At 47.0% G+C, this 17,119-nt stretch overlaps 1 protein-coding gene across 2 annotated transcripts; it reads left to right on the forward strand.

Annotated features, from left to right (window-relative positions):
* The first annotated feature begins 1,418 nt into the window (after window positions 1-1,418).
* On the forward strand, window positions 1,419-5,290 carry LOC122476863 (putative MAGE domain-containing protein MAGEA13P). Of its 2 annotated transcripts, none has more exons than XM_043569730.1 (2): window positions 1,419-1,555; window positions 4,184-5,290. In XM_043569730.1, exon 2 carries the CDS (start codon window positions 4,250-4,252, stop codon window positions 5,288-5,290), a length of 1,041 nt encoding a protein of 346 aa, XP_043425665.1. In that variant the 5' UTR covers window positions 1,419-1,555; window positions 4,184-4,249. The 2 variants fall into 2 exon arrangements, with proteins under 2 accessions (XP_043425665.1, XP_043425666.1); XM_043569731.1 differs by lacking the exon at window positions 1,419-1,555 and adding an exon at window positions 1,697-1,780.
* Window positions 5,291-17,119: the final 11,829 nt, after the last annotated feature.

Here is a 17,119-nt window from a genome sequence, read left to right on the forward strand (position 1 = left end):
GTTGAAAAAAAAATTAAAAAAAAAAAGAAACATCGTATTATATACCTTAAAGGCATGCAATTTTTATTTGTCAAGTACAGTTCAATAAAGCTGGAAAAAATAAATTTTGTAAAAAGACACTACCCTCTGTCTCATTGACGCTGCAACCTTTTATTGATTTGTCTCTGGGAAAACGCAAAGAAGTGGAGGATGATAAGTGCATTATGGAAACTGTTTACGTATCCCATTCACCACGGCATGAAAATCCAAAGATCACCTAAGAAAAAGCTTCACAAAAATGTTCAAGACCTTCATGGAGACAACTATAAAATGTTCCTGACAGATTCAGAATGCCGGAAATATGTTAACTGTCCTTAAGTTATTTACAGATTTATTATTGCCTTACCTGTATGTGCCAAGACAACAAACCTGGGGGGTTGTGTTCCACTCTTGGTTCAAAGCGGTCGGGCTTAAGTCCATGGAAGGCGAAGGCCAACTCAGTGCTGGAAGTCAAGGTAGTAACCCTGAGGGAGAACCCAGAACTCCCACCACAGAAGAGATAGGTCCCCACGCCCATCCTTCCCCAGCTGTTAGCCATGAGAGACCCTGGCACGTGATGACCAGATGTGGCAGAGCCTGATTTCTACTAGAGAAGGGGTACATTTTCAGGGACTAAGGGCTTTGATCTGAGGGGGCAGGACTCAGGCTAGCAGAGGGAGGAATCCCAGGCCCTGCCAGGTATTAAGGTGAGGGCCCTTATGGAGAGCTGAATTAGCCACCCACCCCAAACAGGGGGCCCCACAGGCATGCACACCTGCTTTCAGCTCCGGGGAGGCCCCAGGAACAATTATCACTTACCACTCACATCATCTGCATTTGTGCGGTGGGCATCTCAGGGGGCCTTATAAAGGCAGAGGGTAGAGGCCCTATCAGGAAGAAATATAAATACTTGCGGAGTATCCCACAATATATAGGGAGCCGCAAGCCTGCCCTTACTGTCAGCTCGGACAGACCCCACTCGGGCCCGTCATGCCAAGACGGAGCCTGCCTCCTCTTTTGGTGAGATAAAGGCCTTGACCTGAGGGATGAGGCCTCAGTTCAACAGGGGGCGGGGGACTCGGCCAGTGCAATAAGTCAAGGTAAGGGTCAGGGGTTTTCCCATCCCAAGTAGATCGGGACCCGCCCCTACTATCAACTCTAGGAAACACCAGGCTGAGGACAGGGATGTGTTGCGTCCTGCCTTTCGGAATCTGAGGGAAGCGAGGTTCCCTCCGAGCGGGCTGGACTCCCGTCAGAAGAGGGAGTTCAAGGTAAAGAACAAGGAGGAGGAGCCAGGGGTCCTCTCCCCAGACACAAACGGCCCTGAGTTCTTCCCTGCCCCCACAATGGTCCCTGGAAGGCCCCAGGCAGCGTTCCCGGAAGTGAGGTACCTGACTTCCGCCTTAGGGCGGTCCGGGGGGACCGCGTGGCTGTCTTCATCACTTGGGGCGTGGATTCAGGTCGCCAGAGGGAGAAGTCCCGGGCGTGGGCTCAGCTCTGGCACCTGAGGGACGGGGCCGGCTCCAGCACCCGTCAGGTGAGGACTCAGAGGGAGAGGGCTGGCGGTAGCTTTCACCGCGGAGCGGGTGCCCCAACGCCCCTCCCCCACCCCCTGTGGTCTGCCCGGAAGGACCCCCGCGGGGTCCCGGATGTAGTTGATCCCAACGTCCATCTTGGGAGCCCGAGGGCCTCGCTTTCTCTGACGGGAAGCGGGCCCCAGTGGTCGGAGGGACGTGCCGCCGGGTGGGGTGGCCAGGTTAAGGTGAGGACCCAGAATGAGGGCTGAGGAGGAGCTCTCGCTCTCCACCCCCACCTCGCTCGTCGTCTGCCTTACAGGCCCCGCGCAGGGCCCCAGACGGGCCGAATCCGGGCCTCCATTTTGAGAGCCTGAGGGGAAAAAAGGCTTTTGTCTGAGGGGCGTGAACTCAAGTCCTCAGAGGGAGGAGGCCCGGGCTCTGCCAGGCCTCAAGGTGAAGACCCTTATGGAGGGCCGAGGGGACCTCTTTCCGGATAAAGGGGGGGGCACGCAGATACCCTTCCTGGTCGCCGGCCTTGGGTGGCCCGGAGCAGGGCGCTTAGGCCGAGGCGCCTCCCCCAACCCTCTGTACTTCCTTGTGGGTGGTTTCTGGGAGACGGGAGCCTCGGCCTGCGGGCCTCATTCTCGGGTTCGCCAAAGGGGGAGGGCGCAGGCCCCGTCGAGAGTCCTTGGGGAGTCCTCGGGAAGAACTGTGGCTCTGCCCCGCCCCCCCAAACCCTAAGGAACCTCTCCAGAAGTTTCTCGTGACCCCTTCTGTCAGCCCCCGGGGACCCCGGGAGATAACGTCAGGCGGAACCAACTTCTGTTTCCGAATCGGGGGTCTCAGGGAGGTGAGAGCCTTGGTCTGAAGGACCCAATATCTGGTGATCGAAGAGAGGAGTTTCAGACCCTGCCAGGTAGAAGGGTGAGGATCTTTAGGGCCGAGAGGATAGGGCGGGCCCCACAGAAACCTGTCTTGTCTTTCAGCCGTGAGGGGCCCCAGCCAGGGCTGTCAGATACAGATGCCCCGTCCGCCCTGCTCACCTCCTTGCCTAGTGTCTTTGGAAGATGGGGGCGTTTCCCTGAGGGCAACATTCTTACATCAACAAAAAGTGGCTTCAGGCCCTCCCAGGAATAAATAGGGATACCCTGAGGAGAGCTGGGGATCACCCTCAAGCCAGAACACGGAGGGAATTGCGCGGAGACCCACACAACCCCAGGCCATCAGCCCTAGTATACACCAGGCAGGCCCGGGAGGCCGAAGCCCAGCTTCAGTCCCTTCTCGGTGGCATTAGGGAGGGGACAGCCTTGGTCCGAGAGGTGCAACTTCAAGTACAGGGGGAGGAGCCCCAGCCCTGCAGGAGTCAAGATGAGGACTCTGATGTGGGCCTGGAGGACCTTCAGCCGTGGATAGAGGGGTCTCCAGCCCTGTCCTGCTCCTGCCGTCAGCCCTGCGAGGCTCCAAGTAGAGCTGTAAGGCAGAAGTATCTTCCTGCAACCCCCTGTCACCCCCTCACTTATTTGGCCTCTCCAGGAGACAGAGCCTCGGGGTGAGGGATGCAGCCTCCTGGCAGAAAGGAAGGAATGCAGGCCCAATACGAATTGCTAATGGAAGGCTAAGGGTAATTTCCACTCCAGACAAAGAGGTCCCCACAGAAACCTGCCCCGCCCCTGGTAGCCCAGGAGCATCAGTCTACCTGAGTCCCCCCTGTTTCCAGCTGGCATGGTGGGGGGATCTCAGGGAAGTAAGGATCTTTGTCTGGAAAGGCCACTCAGGTCACCAGAGGTAGGCATCTCAGCTCCTGCTGGCCACTGAGTTAAGTACCAGGAGGGATGACAAAATCGAGCCACCATCCCAAAACGTCCTGGGTCTTAACCCCTGCTGTCAGCCCTGGAAGATCTTGGGCAGGGATGGGTGGATGTGACACCTCTTCACTTGTCTCATTGGTCTCAAGGAAGTGAAGGCCTTGGTCTGACAGGACAGCCTCACACCAGCAGAGGGAGTCATGTCAGGCCATCGAAAGAGGAACCCCAGGCTCTCCCAGGAGTTAAAATGAGGACCCTGAATAAGGATTGGGGGCTCTCCCCACCTCTGGCCCTTGGAGAGATAAGTCCCCTTCTCCCCCCTGCTTCTGCCTAGGGAAACCCTGGTACACAGTGTCCAGAGGTAATGCACCCTCACTGCTACTTGAACTACCTGGTGGTCTCAAGTAGCTGGAGGCAGTTAGCAGAGGCATGAGTCTAAGGTTCTGCCAGGAGTTAATGTGAGGATGGAGGATGCGGTGGACCCCTACTCAAGAACAGATGGGGCCCAGCTGCCCCTGCCGTCAGACAAGATAGGACCCAGGGCATGGCGTTTGAATGTGGCACCCCGTTCGCTTCCTCCTCTCTCGTCTCACGGCGGTGAGGTCTTGGGTAAAGGAAGGTGACCTCAGGTCAACAGAGGGAGGAGTCCCACACCCTGGCATGCATCAAGGTAAGGACAGATGACCCCCTGTTCCAGAAGAGAGATCCCCAGAGTCCGTCCAGCCCTTCTCCAATCAGGAAGACAGGAGATCCCTAGAGTACTAAGGAAGGGAACACCTGCTATGATGGCCTTTGTCGGAGCTGACACACTTGAGTCCTTCACGCTGTTCCTCTCTCCCTCAGGCCAGTTGGTTGCCGTCACCCACCTGCTGCCCATACCTCTGCCTGCTGCCCCCGACACCGGTCATCATGTCTCACAGTGAGAGTCAGAGCCACGAGCTTGAAGTAGGCCTTAAGGCCCAAAGAGAGACTCAGGGCCTGGTAGCTGCACAGGTTCCTGCAACTGAGGAGAAGGAAACTGCCTCTTCTCCTCTCTCTCCTTTGATCCAGGGTGCCCCAGAGGCGGTGCCTGCTGCTGGAAACCCAGGTGTTCTCCAGCAGTCTGGGGAAGCCTGCTCTTCCTCCCCCACCGTCGAAGCCACTCTATCGAGCAAATCAAATGAGGGCTCCGGCCGCCCAAGACGGGATGCAGGTGCCTCCCAGGCTCCACCAGACCCGGCGATCTTGCCTGACGATGTCCTAGATGAGATGGTAGCTAAATTGCTGCAGTTTCTGAGTGGCAAGTATGTAGCAAAGAAGCCCATCACAAAGGCGGAAATGCTGAAGAGCATCAAAGAGCACAAGAACCACTTCCCCGTGATCTTCAAGAAAGCCTGTGAGTGCATGGAGATTGTCTTTGGCCTCGAAGTGAAGGAAGTGGACCCCATCAACCACTCCTACGTGCTTATCAAAACCCTAGACCTCACCTACGATGGGATGCTGAGTGACGACCAGGGCATGCCCAAGACCGGCCTCCTGATCCTTATCCTGGGTGTGATCTTTATGGAGGGCGACCATGCCCCTGAGGATAGGATCTGGAGGGTGCTGAGCGAGATCGGAGTCTATGCTGGGAGGAAGGATTTCATCTATGGGGAACCCAGGAAGCTCATCACCGAAGATTTAGTGCAGGAAAAGTACCTGGTATACCAGCAGGTGCCCCACAGCGATCCTCCACGGTACGAACTCCTGTGGGGTCCCAGGGCCCACGCTGAAACCAGCAAGATGAAAGTCCTGCAGTTTTTTTCCAAGGTCACTGGCACTGACCCCACTTCCTTCCCGTACTGGTATGGAGAAGCTTTGCGAGACGAGAGAGAGCGAGCCCGGGCCACAGTGGCCACCACCGATGGTACTACTGTCACAGCCAGTGAAGGTTCCACTGTCCCGTCCGGCAGCTTCTCTCGCCCTGAGTGAAGCCTGAGGAAGATCCTCCACTCTGTGTTTGAAGAGGGCAGTCAAAGTTCTAAACGGTGGAGGACTGAATTGCAGATTTTATCTTTTTTTTTTTCGTTTTGGTCAAATGCTCTTCTAAAAGGTTAGCTTCATGGTCTAGGTTCATGAATGACCCTGGTCACATCTTTACTGCTGTTCATTAGGCTTAAGAATAAGAATTTTGCTCTTCTGGAAAACATACTGGGAAACTTTCGATCTTATTTTCTCATCTGGAAGAAGATAGCATGGCACAGATAGTGGAATTTCCTTAGAAATACGCAAGAGTCTGGCAATAAAATCGATGGGATGGAGAAATAGAGGGGGAAATGTACAAGACGGTCATGCTAGGATTCCTGAATCCCATTTAGTCTGCTGGCTAGTAAAATTAAAGATCTGTACCTGGATTTGTTCGGCTAAAGTGTGCATGAGAAATTAAATCTTAATAAATGAAAGCCCTGGGTCACTGGCTCATTTATTCTTGCAAGTGTTTTACAAGTAAGAGAAAAGTCTAGAATAGAAAACTGCTCTTAGCAATTTCTTGGGGATCGTGGGTAAACCAGAGAGAAGTCTCCACCTGGGGCACGTATGGAAGACACACAGCACCCCTGTCCCCATGCCACTGAATGCAGTGCACAGATAAGTGTTCTGTATGCATTGTCTACAAGAGTTCCTGAGAATAGGGTGACAGTCCTTTGAAGTGATGCGGGGGAGCTGGTGCTTTTTCCTTGGCCTGGGAAAGCCGAGACCCCACGCCTTTGAAAGGGCATTTTAATTAGGTTATCTTGAGTGTGATGTGGTCACCTCTAAGCAAGGGCTAGACTTTCGGTGGGGGTGAAATGAGTGAAAATTGTGGTTTGGATGCAAGAGCAGCTGGGAGGGAGGAACAGTTAGTCCTTGACTCCAATTCTAGGAGCTATGAGTTGTGTTCTGGGGAAGACTTCCCCATATCCAAATAATATATCCACTAACAGGGACATTTTAGTTCTATTTACAAAGCAGCATTTGGGGCTCACTTGGTGGTTCGCGCCCTGGAGCTGCTCATTCTCTGAGATGTCGTGGAAAACACACACACACACACACACACACAGTCAATCCCCGATGAGACCATGATAGAGTTTGGGGTCAAAATCCTATAGAAATTACTGCTATTTGGGGCACCTGGGTGGGTCAGTTGATCGAGCAACTGACTGCAGCTCAGGTCATGATCTCACGGCTCGTGAGTTCAAGCCCTGTATCGGGCTCTGTGCTGACAGCTCAGAGCCAGTTTCCGATCCTCTGTCCCCCTCTCTCCCCCTCCCCCGCTTACGCTCTGTGAAAAATAAACATTAAAAAAAAAGTCACGGCTATTAAAGATCCCATAAAAGCCAAGCACCGTGGCAATATAGCAGGTCCTACAAGACAGGACTCATCAAGCCCACTTCACAGGTAAAGAACCTAATGCTCACAGCACTTGGCAGTTTGCCAAGTCACATGGTCACAAGTCCCCAAGGTCACATGTCTCCTACGTGACAGGGCTGGGACTAGATGCCTGGTCTGAATTCGTCTAAACCCAGGCTGTTCCCCCTCCTCCCAGCCTGAGGCTCACCTTTCTGTCTTCTGGCTCATTTCTTTCCAATGTCTTTCAGGCAACAAAGAGAAGGTCCCTGTGTCCAAAGTAGGCCCAAAGAAGGAAGGGGACAATGAGAATCAAACACTGTCTGTGGACTGTCTGGGCTTTATTTCCCTACCGTCCGGCCTGCCTGAGCCCCAGAGCTCCTGGGGAGGCGACTGCCCACGTGCTGGTGTGTGTCTCAATCCCGGCACTTTCCTGCGTGACCACACCCTTCCCCTGATCTCCCTCTGTCTGCCTCCCTGTCCAGCTCTAGAATCCGGCCTGCTGACCGCTCACCACTTTTTCTTCCTTTGGAGACCTGTGCTCCCAATGAACAGCCCTAATCGCCTGTCTTCCCCCAGACTCTGCAGAAGGATGTCCCGCTGGCTGGCCATCCCTCTTTCCGGAACCCTGATAGCAATAGCCCCTTAGCAGCAAAAGTGTACTTTGGAGGATGGCTAGATGCCTGAGCGCCCCTCCTGGCGTCTGCAACACACTTTCAAATGAGCTGGCAAGTAGAGTCTGAGTTGCTCATAATCTACTGGTTCTTAGGCTATAACCCTGACGTTAGGGATGGTTCTTGAAACCACACTATTTGCAGGTAAGAGTCTAATAAGACATGTTATTTGAAACAGGCCACTGATGACATCAGCAGATGAACAAGCTCACCTAGATGGTCAAACACCAAAACATCTCTCCTAGGTAGTGGATGAGGAAACACCACGGAAACCACTGTGTAAGCAAACAACTACAGGGGCTGAATTCCTAAAACCCCTGAGTCCTAGGAGGTGAACAATGGTTTCTTTGGTGGACATGTTAGCTCTGGTTTAAAAAAACAAAAGTCGGGGTGCCCGGGTCGCTCAGTCAGTTGAGCGTCTGACTCTTGATTTCGGCTCAGGTCATGATCCCAGGTTCATGGGATCGAGCCCCACATCGGGCTCAGTGCTGAGTGTAGAGCCTACTTAGGATTCTCTTTCTCCCTCTGCCCCTTACCCCCACTCACACTCACATTCATGTGCTCTCTCTCTAAAAAACAAAAACAAAAACAATAGGGGCGCCTGGGTGGCTCAGTTGGTTAAGTGTCCAAATTCGGCTCAGGTCACGATCTCACGGTTTGTGAGTTTGCGCACCATGTCGGGCTCTGTGCTGACAGCTCGGAGCCTGGAGCCTGCTTCGGATTCTGTGTCTCCCTCTCTCTCTGTGTCACTCCCCCACTCGTGCTCTCTCTCAAAAATAAACATTTAAAAAATATTAAAAAATAAAAACACAAAAAGACAATAAATAACACAGAGGGCCTTCCCTGACGTTGTACCCATGTTTTCACTGCAAAGGCAGAACCCTGTCAAGTACCCTAATGCCACACAAATTATGAGGGTTTCTACTCTAACGGGAACAGGAATTACTCCCAGCCCTGTGTGATTTCCAGAGTTCTCTTTCTGTACCGCAATCTCCTCTTAGCAACCTGTCCTGCCAATTTTAGCTACTCTGGCCTTCCTGGACTCCCGGCTCCATCTGAACTCAAGGAGACTGTCCAGCCACCCCCCCACCCCTCCTTGCACACATGCATTATCCTCCTTGGCAAATAAACTAGGGCGCCCTAGAACTTACCTCCTTTGTTTTCCATCTCTTAGAGGCCGCTGTCCTTCACGGCCAGATGTCTAATAAACTGAAAATTGTTTCATAGTTTTCATTCGTATTTTTGGGTCTATCAGGTAGGAGTCGGGTTCCTGTTATTTCGCCGTGGCTAGAAGTCCCATAGTCCAAATTTAAAATCTAAATTAGGCATGATTGCTGCCCCCAAATTTCAATCTTCTTCAAATTAAAAATCAGGACTGAGGGGCTGTGAGACACATTTATGTTAACAGACGTACTAACCTACAGCTGGGAGAATAACAGCAAAGTACTCACAAGTTATTCTCCGCTAGCCGAAGTGTTAAGCGATCCCTTTATTTTCTTACGTATGGTTTCAAAAACTTCCAACACTTACGAAACACATGAATTATCTTTATAATTACAAATATAAATATTTTGGGGACGCCTGGGTGGCTCAGTCGGTTGAGCATCTGACTTCAGCTCAGGTCATGAGCTCATGGTTTGTGAGTTCGAGCCCCGCGTCAGGCTCTGTGCTGACAGCTCAGAGCCTGGAGCCTGCTTCCGATTCCGTGTCTCCCTCTCTGGCCTCCGGCCCCTCCCCTCCTCGTGCACTGTCTGTCTGTCTGTCTCTCTCTCAAAATAAACATTACAAAAAATACAAATACAAGTATTTTAAAATGTGACCTTGACTCCTGAAAATAAATGCACACATTCTCTGGACGATTTGTTTACAACAGTGATCAACCTCTTGCCGGATTGCACCCACCTCCGGCATGCCTCCTGCTTGTCCGACTAGAAAGAAAACACGATGCAATCCATTTCGTTAGCTGTGTGTAGCTCACGCTTTCAAAGACAACGCTACACAGGTAAGAATCGGTCTTCTCTTTGAAGCCCTCTCTCCAGAAAAAGTATTCACATATTTTAAAGGAGGGAATTATATTTACATCTAAATCATATTCTCCGTGATTTGATTGAATCCAATATTTACAGGAAGCATAGCATACAGACAATTCTAGGAGAAGGAGTTACAATGATCACATTCATTACGAGGAGGGTTGTTTATGCCTCTTGTCAAAGCTCATAATAAATAAATCACGCTATTTTAAAAATAGATTCTTCAGTCATCACCACAATACTTCCAGTCGGGCCTGAAATGCACTTTTATTTTCCTGATTGATGCAACACTTTCACAAGAATGTTTATCCTTCCTTCGTGGACCCCCTCACCACTATCACCAGTTTCTTACCACGCAGTATCTTTTACAAAGTAAATACCATGTGAAAAGTGCTGGGTCATCATTTTGATGCCGTTCGCTTTGATACATGTTACATGCTTTGTTTTTAGCTCCCACAGGCTCACATTCTGCACTCAACAATTCTGCCATTTTAATGATTTCATCCACACCCTGCCCCGCATCCACACCCTGCCGGAACGAAGCCATTAATGGTCATCCGTGCCATTCCATATTATTTGTGTGCCCTAGGATTTTACTGGATTACTTGTTCTCCTACTTTAGAACAACTGCACAGCCGCTCTCCTCAAGCGAGCATTTTTCTCTTTATTTTTTCCGATCATGGCACTCCTTCTGAAACGGATCAGAATCCCAGAGTTTTACCGAGTGATTTGGATCCAAAGGTGTTCGTATAGATTTTAACTTGTAAAATCCACCCGTGTTGTTTACTTCTTTGCAATGGAACCATCTCATAATACTTTTGTGGTTTTTTTTTTCCCCCCTTTTAGAATATAGGTTCTTGTTAAGTGTCCGACTTCGGCTCAGGTCATGATCTCACGGTGCATGGGTTCGAGCCCCGCATTGGGCTCTGTGCTGACAGCTCGGAGCCTGGAGCCTGCTTCGGATTCCGTGTCTCCCTCTCTGTCTGCCTCTCTCCCACTCGCCCTCCGTGTCTCTTTCTCTCCCAAAAATAAACAAACATCAAAAAAATTAAAAAAAAAAAAGAATACAGGTTCACCTTCTCTAAAGAAAGATGCAAGTGAATTAATTACCAGTATCTGCCAATATACCACTTTTGTCCCAACACCATGTAATATTGAGCTAGCATTTCCCCCCTGCAAAATTAAAACTGGGCCTTATTTTCCCACATTAACTTGTTGCCTTTATATGCATTTGCCGTAAATCCAAATAATTTGATGACTATATCCCAACAATTACAAATTACTAATACGTCATTTATGATTCTAAGTGTCCTATCATTTTTGCCCTTTCTGCAAACTGCTGTAAATCTTTTTCTCTATGTGCTCAGAGTCATATACTTTAAGCTAGGTCTACAATAGACGGAATATTTGTGTCTTCCCCAAGTTCATGTGTTTGGAGGTGGGGCCTTTGGGAAGTATTTAGTTCACAAAGGTGGAGCCCTTGTGAATGGGGCTGTACCCTCATAAGAGGCCGGAGAACCAGTTAGCTCTCTTTCTGTTGCGTTAGGATACCAAGAAGTCGGCAGTCAAGAACTTGGAGGAGAGCTCTCACCAGAACCCAGCCATGCCGGCGTCATCTCACAATTCCAGCCTTCATAACTGTGAGAAATAAAATTCTGTTGTTGATAAGCCACCCAGTTTATGGTTGTATGTTATTGGAGCCTAAGATATCTAAGCTAAGACAATGTCCAAAGCTTTTGGTTTATAACAGTCTTTAAAAAAGAAAAAGGTTGGCTATTTCAGCTTCTCTGGTCTTTAAAAATAAACCAGTTTTTGTTTCATTGATAATTATTTATCATTTTCTAATTTCAATTTCATTGATTTCTGCCTTTATATATATTGTTACTCTCCTATTTGCATTGGATTTAATTTACTTTTTCTTTTTATAGTTTAAGGTGGCAGCTGGTATTATTAAACTGAGTCCGATCTTCCTTTCTAATATAAGCATTTAATGACATAAATTTCCCACTTAGCACTGCTTTAGTGACGTGCCATAAATTCCGATCTGTATTTAGGTTTTCATTCAGTTCAAAATATTTTCTAATTTCCTTCAGTTTTCCCTTTGAAGCACAGGTTAGCAAAAATGTATTATTTCACTTCCAAATATCTAGGGATCCTGCCGACAAAAATAAGTAAAGAAATAAATAAATATTGAGGCCTTAAACGCCAGAGTGAGGATTCTGTACCTAATGTGTTGAGCAATGGGGAGCCACTGATGGTTTTTGAGAAGTATACGGACATGATCAGAGTTATGTTTGATAAAAAAACATTTTTGAGGGGTGCAATGGATGGGAGGCAAGAAGTAGGGAGGTAGCTAGGAGTCAGCTACTCATTCTACCCAACTAGGCCAGACGATGCACTTACAACTATTAAATTTCTGTTTCTGAAAGACCGGGTCTCTACATAGTCAGGTCACTTTGAATTTAAATCCCATTTTAAATGTACCGGCAAATTCACTAGTTAGTGTCATCTGCAAACCTAATTAGCACACACTTTAACTATCTACATGAATAACTGGCTTCCCCATTATCACAGCTAAGCCAGTGAAATTGCTCAAACTGGGGTAAAATCGTTGTCAGTGGAGGAGATACTTACATTTAACATACGCATTTCAAACTATAAGTAATCGCTACTTAGCTACTTAGAACCTAAAACGTCATTGTCATGAGACATAATTAGTATGAAATCAGCATCTTATAAATCTCTGCCTAATTATTCTGAATCATATACCTGAAAGCCTGGCCGCTATATATTTTCACAAGCTATCCATGCTGTTTTAAATCAAAACATTTCTTTCAACAAATCTCTTGGAGCTTACAACTCCCACGGAAGTAGAACAATCATCAGCCAACACGTGTGACTTAAAAAATAAGCAAGACTAGTGCTGAGCTGGCCTCATAAAACAACATTACATCTAGTCAGCAAAGATTCTGCAGTTTTAAAGGCTTTCGTTACATTTTCAATACAGCTAAGCATGACGACATCCATATCATACAGGCAGGAAGTTGGGATGTTCTTTTGAATAGCTATATAAGGAAATAGGGATAATCCCATCACGAATGGGCGAAAGGCAAAGCGTTTGAAGCCATGCTGTGCACTTAAAAGAACCTGGCAGGGCTCAGGGGTACCTGGGTGGCTCAGTTGGTTAAGCATCCGACTCTTGATTTTGGCTCAGGTCATGATCTCAAGGTTTGTGAGTTCGAGCCCCGCATCAGGCTGCTTGAGATTCCCTCTCTCCCTCTCTCTCTGCCCCTCCCCTGTTCTCTCTCTCTCTCTCTCTCGCAAAATAAATAAATAAACTTGAAAAAAATTTAATGAAAAAAATAGAAGGATCTGGTAGGGCTTTCACTTTTCCCTTACCCGGCCCTTCACGGACAGTAAGCATAAGAGAGACTCTTGAATCATGAACTGGATATACAACACTCATCCTGAAGTTACCTAGCAGCTTTCAAAGAATACTCCAAAACTTTGTCAAGGACACCCTTTCTGCCGTTCCCATCAATGCTGCTTTTATTCAGAGTGTGGCTCTTAATGTTTCAGGGTATGGATCTCCTTCAGAATTCGACGAAAGTAAGGGAGATGGAAACTCTTGCCAAGAAAATGCTCTCATTTGTGCATAAAACTCCTGATTTTGTCTACAATTTCAGAGATTGATAGATTCCTCCCTGTTGTGAGTTGAATTGTGGAAGTCCTGACGCCCAATACCTCTGAATGTGACCGTCTTTGGAAAGAGGGCCTTTCTAGATGTACTCAAGACATTAGGGGTGGGCCAGAACCCAGTATGACTGGCGCCCTTCCAGAAAGAGGGAAAACAATGTGAAGACACACACACACAGGGAGAATGCCATATGAAGACGAAGACAGATCGGAGCGATGTTCCCATAACCCAAGGGACACCAAAGATTGTAAGCTGTCACCAGAAGCCAGAATATAGGCATGGAACAGATTCCCCCTCAGAACACACAGAAGGAACCAACAATGCTGACATCTTGATTTCAGACTTCCGGCCCCCAGAATCGTGAAACAGTAAATTTCTGTTGTTTCCTGCCACGCAGTTTGTTTCTGCAGTCCTAGCAAACTAATACCCTCTCAAGTCCCATCTGTTACTAAAAATATTTTGCAGCAAGCTATGAAAGCCAGGATCCTTCCGTTTTCAGGTACTTGTTCAGCAGCCAGACCCAAGGTACCTTGAGGAGAGTATGAAGCAAATTTTGCTGCAACCTCTATGACTAAGACTGCAAAATACTATACCTTTGAAGAATCACTGCATAGTTTAATGAACTACTAAAGAGTGTGCTTTGAAAACAGGATAGGCTGGTAGCAGGAATTTCACTGCAGTGTTCAGATTCTCCATCTGACTAATCTTTGCTTATTCACTGATGAATGTGTTTACCTGTCCTCCCTATGAGCATAGAGTTGAATATCAAATTTGCAGCTGACTCACTTTTTAATGGATATTCAAACGCACTCTTTTTCCAGGGCTAAGTAAAAAAATGTATTTTAGTGAAAGAAAATGCAGGCAACAGGCAAATAAATTTGTACCTACTAAAGCGTTAGTGTGAGTTCCTTCTCAGGTTGTTAGCTGGGATTTATGGCACTCTCCCATGCCGACACATCTTCGAAACATGGAAAACATAGGAGTTTAAAGATGTGCAGGCACAGACATAGAAAAGCAAACAATATGAGCCACTGCATCATATTGTTTTGAGGTCAAAGATGCTGTTAAAAATTCATGCAACAGGATAGGTTTCACAAGGTTAAAAAGTTTAATTGTCGCCATTAAATTTATTTTAATTTTTTAATCTCTAGGGGAAAATATACTGTCCTCTCAGCTTTGAGTTTGGAGCTCTGGTTTAAGACGGGCTTTCTCCTAATTTTGTCACGTGTGCTGGCAAAAATATTCTTCACGTTGGGTTTAAGGAGAAAATATTAATATTAATGTCAGGAGAACCATTTATCCATCAAATATTTGTAAAGTGTCTACCACATATCAGGCACCCTTCTGGACGATGCCAATACAGAGACAAACGGTCCCTGCCCTCAGGGAGTCTCACTGATAGGAAAAGATACAAAAAAATAACAATTACAGTATGTGATGACAGGAGTCCTCTAATTCACTCAGGGTTCGAGGGAGGGAGTGCGGAGGACGGGTGCCCTACAAGACATAGTAATTCTGCTGAATCTTAACATTAGCAAGTGCATTCCAGGGAGATGTGATAGTGGGAACAAAAACACACGTAAGACACGACGTGTTACATGGGATATACTTCTCCTAAAAAAATTCGTTGTTTATTTGAAATTCAAATTTAACTGGATGTCCTATATTTATCTTTTCTATACCTGGCAAGTCTCTATGTAGAGAACTGAACATATTTCTGGGTTGTTGGAATGTCAAGTGCACTTTAGAGATTATGAGAGACAGAGCTGGAAAGGTAGGCAGATGTCAGATCATGAAAAACTATGTTTCCCAAGTCAGGCAGTTTTGTACTTAGGTTTTTCTTTTGCTTTATTTATTTTTATTTGAGAGAGGGGTGGGTGGAGAGAGGCAGAGGGAGAGAGAGTGAATCTTAAACCGGATCCATGCTCAGCAAGGAGCTCAACCCTGGGATCATGACCCGAGCGGAAATCAAGATTCGGACGCCCACCCGACTGAGCTACCCAGGCACCTCTACTTGTACTGTTTTGAGAACAGCAGTGAGCCATTGAAGAGTTTTTGGCAAAAGAGTGATACAAGCAGACTTCTCTTTTAGATGGGTTGTTCTGAAAACACATGAAGCATACATTCCAGTACATAAGAGTAGAGACAGGGAAATTACTAAACAGACTAATGTTAGGTTAATCCAGGAGAGATGATGTTAGTTTAAACGAGCGCAGTAGTTCGGAGAGATGGAGATAAGGGGACAGGAGAAACTTGTAGGAGTAAAATCCAGAAGTCTGAGTGCTTGACTAAATGGGGTGATTAGAGAGAGAGGGAGTCTGGGGTAACTCCAAATGTCCTATCCTCGTGACTAGATAGACGACATGGGAAGCAATGAAGAAGGGGTAAGATTTTTAGGGAAGACGACAAATGATATTTTGGGCATATTAAGTTGGCAGTGCCAGTGGGCCAGCCAAATGGAAATGACCAAAAGGTATCAGGGGAGCATTCGATGTTGCCGATGGACATTTGGGAATCATCGGGATCGAATTAAAACGATGAAAGCCAGGGAACCAATAAAGGGTGCTCATTCTTGCAGTTGACAGAATTGAAAATCTTATGGAATGAAAATTGCCGCTCAATGTAGTTTTAACCTTCGCTCGTCAACATCCCATAAAAAGATCCAGTACAATGAACGTGGTGGGGTTGCTGTTTATCTTATTTGTGGAACCATCTCATAATGAATATACCTGAATATAAAGTGAGAGATTGCAGCTAGGGAAAGACCAACTTGTGGAAGAAGCTAACAACCAATATTTTTGTAGAACGCATATATTATCCTCATCACAAGGGATATAACTAACCAAACAAGATCAAGATGACTTTTCTGGGCCAATGTGGGCATATATAAAATTGAATTTCTGGTCTTTAATCCAGCTTGCAATTTCTATATAGCAACATCAGTTGCAGCCTTAGGTGGCAAAGGAGTTTGTTCGAGCCAATGCCAACGTGTGGAATAACGTGGGTGAAATGTGGGCGTGTGTGAGGTTCATAGAAGAGCAGTTTAACCTGGAGAAAGAACATTTGTATGTTAGATCAAATGGAGTCTTTCACCGCCTATCAAGGCTCTAACGTATGCACATCAATAATAAGCATGGGGGGTGCCTGGGTGGCTCAGTCGGGTGAGTGTCTGATTCTTGATTTCAGCTCAGGTCATGATCCCAGAGTTGTTGAGATCAAGCCCCATGTCGGGCTCCACACTAAGCGTGGAGCCTGCTTAAGATTCTCTCTCTCCCCCCCCCCGCCCCCTCCCCAACTTGCACGCTCTCTCTCCCTCTCTAACATAAAAAATATATATATAATAGTAAGCATATAGGAGAATTACTGGGAGCCTGATGTGCCAGGCATAGAACTAAATAATTAACATATCATCTCATATAATTTTCATAGAAATCCTACGAACTAGATATATGGTCACTTTCATTTTATCATTGAGAAAACGGAAACTCAAAATTGTTTAACATTTACAGAGACACGATCGTTTCTAAGTCTCCACTTAAGAATTTCATATATACAGTAAAACCACAGTTTGCAAGCATAACTCGTTCCAGAAACATGCTTATAATATATAATATAATATATAACATAATTTGTATATCAAAGCAAATTTCCCAATAAGAAATAATGGAAACTCAGATGATTCGTTCCACGACCCCAAAATATTCTTATCAAAATGATTACAATATTGTAATACAAAATAATAAATACAAAATATAAAGAAAACTAAACAAATTAACCTTCACTTACCTTTGAAAATCTTTGTGGCTAGTGTGAGGGAGACGAGAGAGGAGGGTTATGGTGGAGGACGACTTTCACTGTCACTCACGGAATCACTGCTATCTGTTAGCTCAATGGAATCTTTTTCTGCAGGGGGGCCATTGTATATGCTCGCACGGACGTTGACTACAGTAGAGTATTAATCAACTCTGGTCATAGACTGTATTTAATGTAACTGGCGATAAGGCAGCAGAGGAAAGGGTCTCTCTCTGCAGGCAGC

This window comes from Prionailurus bengalensis, chromosome X (genome assembly GCF_016509475.1).
Source record: "Prionailurus bengalensis isolate Pbe53 chromosome X, Fcat_Pben_1.1_paternal_pri, whole genome shotgun sequence".
In the NCBI taxonomy this organism is placed as follows: domain Eukaryota; kingdom Metazoa; phylum Chordata; class Mammalia; order Carnivora; family Felidae; genus Prionailurus; species Prionailurus bengalensis.

What these genes read in the sequence shown, in the direction of transcription:
- LOC122476863 (XM_043569730.1), top strand. Translation starts at nt 4,250, where the DNA reads ATGTCTCACAGTGAGAGTCAGAGCCACGAGCTTGAAGTAGGCCTTAAG.